General features: G+C 50.7%; 1 protein-coding gene across 3 annotated transcripts in view; it reads left to right on the forward strand.

The window, feature by feature from the left end:
- TBC1D14 (TBC1 domain family, member 14) overlaps positions 1–8,075 on the forward strand; it is a 148,297-nt gene that overhangs the window by 99,571 nt on the left and 40,651 nt on the right. The window contains exon 1 of one of the 3 annotated variants that reach the window (XM_012002161.1): positions 3,297–3,478. The exons of 1 other annotated variant lie outside the window; for it this stretch is intronic. In XM_012002161.1, the coding sequence (XP_011857551.1) occupies positions 3,476–3,478 (3 nt within the window). In that variant the 5' untranslated portion in view covers positions 3,297–3,475. Of the gene's footprint in view, positions 1–3,296; positions 3,479–3,642; positions 3,695–8,075 lie in introns of those variants that run through there. One more of the 3 variants, XM_012002162.1, reaches the window with a different exon arrangement.

Consider the following 8,075-nt stretch of genomic DNA (forward strand, 5'->3'; position numbering starts at 1 on the left):
AAAAATTAGCTGGGCGTGGTGACGGGCGCCTGTAATCCCAGCTACTTGGGAGGCTGAGGCAGGAGCATGGCGTGAACCCGGGAAGTGGAGCTTGCAGTGAGCCGAGATCAGGCCACTGCACTCCAGCCTGGGCGACAGAGCGAGACTCCATCTCAAAAAAAAAAAAAAAGAAAAAAGCCGGAGTGTGCACCTTGGTTCTGTCATTTACACTCAGTCGTGTGGACTTAAGCCCACAGCTTTGCCTCTCTGAGCCTCAGTATCCTCTGCAGAGGCAGTGCTCACATTGCCTGTGCTCGTGAGGGTGAAGTACGATGGAGTGTGGGATCGTGGAGCAGTGGCTGGCATCCTGGCATCCCGTGGGAGCTCCAGAAGCGTGGGGTCGTGGAGCAGTGGCTGGCATCCCGCGGGAGCTCTGGAAGCGTGAGGTCGTGGAGTAGCGGCTGGCATCCCACGGGAGCTCAGGAAACGTGGGGTCATGGAGCAGTGGCTGGCATCGCGCATCCCATGGGAGCTCCGGCACGGTCAGCACCCCTCATTGTGGTCTCCTGCCATGGCTAGACCTTCAGTCTTGTGTGCATAGAAAAAAGCCAGCCACAGACGCAAAAACAACCTTGCTGCAGTAATAATTCAGTGTGGTTGGAAATTGCAGTTGGTGAAATCGATTTTTTATGCCATCTGAATTAGCTTAGAAATTATTTTTGAAAACTTTAAATACAATTTATGAAAAAACACTTGTCAAATATTCAAATGATAGATGCAAGATGGGAAAATCCTTTTCCCTGAGACTTCACAGCCCCTGTCACAGGAGTCTCTGATGGTTTCATGTCCTCCCTCCCAGGCCTTTCTCTGAGACAAATTATGTATGTGTAAATTTCATCCACACAAATACATTTACATGATGTAATTGCAGACTGAGTTCTTTGAGCACCTTCTCTCTGATATGTGTGGGGTGCTTAGGAAGCTTGTTAAACACATAACTTCAAGCTGTAGTAGCCTGTGATTGTAAGGAGGGGACTGTCTGTGTTGTAAGTCTGATTTCTGGCTGACCTTGGACTCAGCAGTGGTGTCTGCAGGCAGGCGGGTGGCCCATTGTGTACTATTGTGAACGCTGAAGAGATGGTGCAGCTTAACTGATGCCGCTTCCCAGAAAGACCAAGAGAGATGCCCCTGGGAGCTTTCGAATGCTTTTGCCCTCGCCTGGGCAATTTAATGTGTTAATGTGCCCCACTTAGATGGAGCAGCTGTTGACATTTTGCCATATTTACTTTATTGTGCCTTTATTTAAAAAAAAATTGAACCATTTGCAGTATTATGATATCTTACTGCTAAATACTTCAGCACACAGCTCTTAAGAGTAAAGTCATTCTCCTACATAACCATGACTGTTCCCACACTCAGGAGAATGATGGGGAGTTCCATAGTAGCATCTGATACCCCAGAGCATGTTCTCATTTCCTCAGTTGTATCAAGCTGTTTTTGCACCAGGATTCAGTCAGGTTTGTGTATTGCCTTAGTTATATGTCCCTTTATTCTCTTCACATAAAACACTCCTTTTTCTCATGACTTTTACCTTTTTAAAAATTAAAATGATCATAGGTCAAAGATTTATGTAACGCCTTGAGGAGACCAGTAAGATGGTAAAACTTATGCCAAGAGCATTTGAGGAATTAGGGGTGTGTGTGTTTATACACACATATATGCATAAAACCCAAAAAGCACTAGAGTAAGATGGCTAGGTTAGATTTCAACGAACAAACAAACTGGTGACAATAAAACATAATCTTTGGGGTTATCTTTTCTTTTGAACATTATCTACAAGTTAGTATGTAACTTCACAGTATCTGGGCTTGAATGGAGTAATAAATAGCACAGGGTCAGTGTCCTAGAGAATTAAATAATCCTTAGGCCGCCATGCTAAAAAGGGCCCAGGAATTAATTGAAAGAATAATGCTTACTCCTGCTTTTGCCTTATTTTCAAATTCTGGATAATTATCTTAAGGCGTTCCCTAATCTTTCCAGCCAGAATCAGCCTCTTTCCCTTTTATCGTCCTATTCCTTTTTAAAAATGGCTCGAGGCATAAATAATATACCATGAGATCCACTCATTGTAAGTGTCCCACGATTTTAATAAATGTATACAGTTATGCAACTATCATTGCAATCTAGTTTTAAAATATGTTCGACATCCGAAGTTTTATTTTTCATCACCCAGAAAAGTTCCTTCGTGCCTGTTTGCAGTTGATCCCACTCTCACCCTCAGGCAAACATGAATTTGCTTTGTCTCTAGAGATTTCCCTTTTTAAGAAGTGTCACATAAATGGAATCATGGGATTTTCTTGTCTGGCATCTTTCCTCTGGCCTAGCGTTTTTGAGGTTCATCCACGTAGGCCCATGTCTCAGCAGTTTCTTTCTTTTCATAGGCGTTTCCCTGCTGCTCATGCCCCCGCGGTTGGTGGACATTCTGGTTGGTGTGAACAATGCTGTTGTGAATGTTTGCACGCAAATCTCTCTGGTCGTATTTCTCTTGGGTGGGTTCCTGGGAGTATGGTAGGTGGATGTTGAATTATAGAAGCTGCACCATTTTACACTCCTACCAAGGATTTAGGAGAATTCCAGCTTCTCTACGTCTTTGCTGTCACTTACCATTGCCCTTTTGATTTTATCCTGGCAGATGTCACAGGCTTCCTCTGATGGCGACGTGTCTGCCGGCGATTTGGTAGTTCTGAATCCCAGGAGATCTGCTGGGGGAGGCTTGGGCGAGGCCCTGTCACGGGAGAGCCTCGTGTTGCCGCAGACCGGGCTTGTTCAGCCCTGGGACGTGGGGCCCGCGGCTGACTAGACGTAATTTTGACCCGACATAGTCCCTACGGTGTAGGGTCAAAGTTTAACGACTGTTTTTAAAAACCGGAGGTTTCACCGGTCCCGCCAGCTTCCGTCCCCCTCCGGCAGCCCCGGGGCGCCCGGTCGGCTTCTCCAAGTGTTTTGTGTGCTCCCTGGTTTTAAACTCAGGTGCCTGTTACTACTTTGTGAAAAACCGTAGGAGCCACGGTAGCCAGTAAAAACTGCTCACAGTCACCCCGCCACCCAGAGCTCACCAGTGCGAATAATTTTATGTAATTTCTTTTGGCAACACGTTTCTCAGCTCTCGGGTGATCTTTAAGGCAGAAGCTGGCTCTCTACCTGTCGGCGCGCGTGTTTCCCGGTGCTCAAGGCAGGTGGGGCCGTACCATGGGGACGCCCCAGCCCCGCCCCCGTGGGAGGTTCTAGCCAGGCCTGACGCGCCGAGCCGGCAGCACGGATCGCCTCGCTGCGTCTGCGCGCGATTGAGCGGCCTGCCGCCCCGCCCCGCCCCGCCAGCCTGAGGAGCCGCCGCGTCCGCCGGCCCGCCAGCGGTGCGGGAGGGAGGGAGGGAGGCCGGCCCTCCGCTCGCTGGGCATGGAGCCTCCGGCCGCGCGCCTCTAAGGCCCCGGCGTTCATGGTGAGTCGGGGTGCGGGCCGGTGCCTCTGCCTGCGCCCCAGGCCTGACTGGTCCCGGGGGCCTGTCCTGTCCGGGGCCTGCCAGCCCTGCGGCCCCGCGCAGGTGGAGTGTGCGAGTGTGCATGTGTGCGGTTGTGCGGGTGTGCGAGCATCACGTGCATCTGTCCTCAGCAGCCCGAAGCTTGCTGTGCACGCCGCTGATGCGCTCTCCTCCCTGGCACTCTTTGTGTCTGTGCTTCCACATATTTCCTTCTTGGGTTCCCGTTTACTGGGACGACGAGAGACAGCGCGAGCGAGCACGTCCTTTGAGTCCTCCTTACCCTGTTTTCAGAGCCGGGCCAGGCCCAGCAGCCCCCTTAGAGGCCAAAAGGGCCTCGCCTGCGATCCGATGAGCCTTTGTATGGAGATGAGACTGCGCTCCGAGCTCTGGAGCCCAATGAGGTGGTCAGGTTGCAACAGCAACCAGGCGTGTTAAAACCTAGTTCCTTTGAATATGTTTCATTCACCAGTCCGCATGTTAACTTTTGTGTTCTCGATGCTCTGGGAGGAATATGACTATTAGAGAAAGACTCCTGAGAGTGCTTCCCAGAATGCCAGCATTCCCAGTAACATAGAGGACGCTTTCCAGGAGGAGACTGCAGCTGGTTAAAGAGTCCAGGCCAGAGGAACCACTCAGGTGTTCTCAGCGGTTTTACTTACCGTGAGGTCAGGCTTCAGGGGTTACCCGGGGCTACCTTTTGGAAGGTGGGACCTTTGTAAGACCTGTGCAGGCCATTATACCCCCTCAAAATGGCAAAACGGAGCCCCTCCCAGATTCTAAATTAGGCTCCCCACTCCCAGACAATTGCTTTTACAAATGGCCAAGTGTGAGACCAGCCGTGTTGCGGACACTTTCAGTCTCGTGCCCTTTTCCACAAGCAGTCCTCTTAGAGTGGAATGTTTTGAAGAGTAATTTCATAGTATATAGTGACACTCATACTCCTGTCATTTTTGGGCACCTGCTTTGGCTCTGCACCTTATGCTCGTTCTCATTTAGTCTTCAGTTGTAACAGAGGAGGAAACAGGCTTGGGGATGGAGGAGGAGCTCAAGGTCACGCTGCTGGTGGTGCTGGCTCAGACCAGGCCTGCTGCTGTCCCCCAGTGCTTCCCCAGGTCCTCAGCCTCTGCAGATGTGGTGGCCGTGCTGTCACGGCATTAGTTCAAGTCTTTTGATAGGTACCACTCGGATGGCTGGCCTGCCTTGGCAGCTTTATTCCAGGTGCACTGCCAGATCCTCAGGTTATTTTCACGAGTTAATCTTGATACTGGAGACAGTGGAGTCGGAGATTTAAGCACAGGATTTGACTGATGACCCTTTCTTCTTCTAGCTAAAATAGATTTCCAGGGAGCCAGAGGCCACCTTCCTGGAAGTCAGGGAGCTTCTACTAGCAGGTTATTGACATCACTGGCTATATTTTGTAGTGTTCCTCCAGTTCATAAGTAGCATTGATGACCCTTCTTGTCTTTCTACCAGGAATACTTTCTTTTTTCTTCTTCTTCTTCTTTTTTTTTTTTTTTTTTTTTTGAGACAGGGTCTTGCCCTGTTGCCCTGGTGCGGTCATGGCTTACTGCAACCTTGAACTCCTGGGTTCAAGTGATCCTTGTCTCAGCCTCTTGAGTAGTTGGGACCACAGACACAGCACCTCTGTGCCAGGCTCAGGAATACTTTTTCATTGTTTGAGAATCATGATCCTTTCTTTTCCCTCTTAAGACAAATATGCTTTGAAGCAGGCTTTCCCCCCCTCTTTTTAAACTAATGTTAAACCTAATTCAGGAGTCTCGTGCTCTTCTTATCTTTAGCACTGGGCAGATCACACGTGGAATGTAGACCCCCCCCTGGATGCGTCTGAGGGGCTCCCCATACCTCACAGTCTCTCATCTGGCTCTTCCCTCTCTCCTGGGGCTTGTCCCAACACCTCTGGGTAGCGTGTTTCTGGAGCAAAACAACTTTGACTCTGCACCATTCCCGGTTCAAATCCTGGTGCTAACATGAAGAAGCCTGCTTGTGGGCGTCTCCTGGCCACTACTTCTGCCATCAGAGTGCCTCTTCCTCTTGGCCTCTAGCCCACATCTTACTTGTCTGTCCACTCAAGTGGCTCCTTTGTGGAAGCTTCCCATGTCCCCCTGGCCTCAGGCGTCCTGCCCTTCCTCCCACAGTGTGTGGCTCGCCCCTCCTGGCATTCCTCACGGTCTCACCTGTATGGGAGCCTCTGCCTGCATCGTATTGCCCCTGTGGAGTGAGCCCTGCTGGGTTCGAGGTTGAGGGTCTCCTAAAGTGCCAGGCCCACGTGGTCCCTTCCAGATTAGCTTCCTCTTTTCCACATGGCCCCTTCCCTCTTGCCCTGCTTGCTGAGTCTCTTGCACATGGCCTCTGCATGAGACTGGGGCTCTGCTCAGGCACCCTGCCTCCGTGCTTTTTTTCTTCAGCCTTAGCTGGGTCATCAGACCACACCCCACAAGTTGGCTGCTAGTGAGGTGCGCCTGCCATGTTGGTATGGTCTCGTCTTTCCCAGCGTGATTCCTTATAAGTTGCCCAGAGCAGGGACTTTGAGCAACTGTGCTTCTAAACTGGCAGCCTGCAAACTTTTTTGAAATTATCCCCAGTTAGACACTTTAAATTGAGACTCATTGTACTGACATAACTAGGTGTAAAGCTGAAGCAAACTGTCTTTATGTACCGTGTTTTATTGTTTTATTTTTTAAAAAAATGCTGTTATGACCAATCAAACTGATCTGCTGCTAGAACTTTGAAAAACCTTGTTCTAAATTGCTTCTGGGGGCTGGGTGCAGTGGCTCACACCCGTAATCCGAGCACTTTGGGAGGCTGAGGCGGGTGGATCACTTGAGATCAGGAGTACAAGACCAGCCTGGCCAACATGGCGACACCCCGTCTCTACTAAAAATACAAGAATTAGCTGGCCCTGGTGGTGCACGCCTGTAATCCCAGCTACTCGGGGGGGCTGAGGCAGGACAATCACTTGAACCTGGGAGGCAGAGGTTGCAATAAGCCAAGATTGCGCCACTGCACTTCAGCCTGGGTGACAGAATGAGACTCCTCAAAAATAAATAAATTCCTTCTAGGGTTGTCCAGGGTGGCAGCTGTCACTTAATTGGGCAGTTTATTTTACCTGTTAGGTAGGCTGCAGGGCTTCTGACGAGCACAGCAAGACAGGCATTATTACTTGGTTTAAACCAAGAGACTTCAAAACTTGGTCCCATTTGGAGACGGAGCTTGGGAATGAAAAGTTGGACCGAGGTGGACCACACCAGTACTTACCTGGCACCCAGAAAGGGCTTGGCACTTGAGGGAGTGAGTGGCCAGCCATTTTACATATGTTATCTCATTTGACCACCACAGTGGTCTGTACAGTTGCTACTGTTTTATAGCTGAGAGCAGGCTGAGAGACAAGACGACTCACCCAAGCCAGTACCTAGAACTCTGGTTTTCTTTCCAGAGCCTTAGCCCTTGCTAGCCCGACCCTAGGGCTGATAATCCACAACTGAGTGTTCTTTCTCCAGGTGCTGTTTCTTCCCCTCCGGGATCCTGGGAGCGAACAGTCCTCTTTCTTGTTTCTAAAGTTGGTTTGTCTGGCCTGGACAGTGAGCTTACTGTTGTCACTTCCAGGTCACCCTGGGAGAACCGGGTCTAGAGCAGGACCTGTCACCATTTCCAACGCCGTTTCTCTTCTAAAAGGCTGCCTGACGTTTTGGAAAGGGCATTTGTCTGGGATTTCAAGTATGAGCAGGCGAGGCCCCCTCTATCACTTTGTTATTTTAATCATGTCTTGGTCTGTGATTAAAACATAAGCATCTGACCCTACATCTCTGCTAATCTGTGCGCTTAATTCAGTATTTGAGGTTTCGGTCATGGTTGTGAAAACTACTGAGATTGAATCTGAATGATGGATTATTTCTGATGCATGCCTGCGAGAGGCTTGTGTGAATTCTGTGATGAGGAATGTGGCTGCGGAACCCCAGTGCGTGGCCTGTGACCCAGCTTCCTCGCTTGCCCGCTGGGCGAGTCACAGACACCTCTGGGTCCCCACATCCCTTTGGTGCACAGGGAGTGCTGGAGAAACGGCAGCCCTTGTTGGTCTGTGGCACTTGCTTTTTCTTCTCCTCAGACCTGAAACCACTGGAAAAGGCAGAAAACCGTGGCTGCCTCAGGTAGCCTGCATCCCTGCTTTTTTTTCTTGAACCTTTGTTGGGCCATCTGACCACAGCCACAGCTTCGCGCTGGTGAGGTACAGCGTGTCCTTGTGCAGCTGCCTTGTTGGCTTGGTCTGGGGTGGGGCAGCCCCTTCGGGGGACTGGTGTGGAGGGAGATGGAGTTAGCCCAGCGTGGTCTGGGGGTGGGGTAGCCCCTTCGGGGGGCTGGTGTGAAGGGAGATGGAGTTAAACCAGCGTGGTCTGGGGGTGGGGTAGCCCCTTTGGGGGGCTGGTGTGGAGGGAGATGGAGTTAACCCAGCGTGGTCTGGGGGTGGGGTAGCCCCTTCGGGGGGCTGGTGTGGAGGGGGATGGAGTTAAACCAGCGTGGTCTGGGGGTGGGGTAGCCCCTT

This window comes from Mandrillus leucophaeus, unplaced genomic scaffold (genome assembly GCF_000951045.1).
Source record: "Mandrillus leucophaeus isolate KB7577 unplaced genomic scaffold, Mleu.le_1.0 Scaffold68, whole genome shotgun sequence".
Classification (NCBI taxonomy): domain Eukaryota; kingdom Metazoa; phylum Chordata; class Mammalia; order Primates; family Cercopithecidae; genus Mandrillus; species Mandrillus leucophaeus.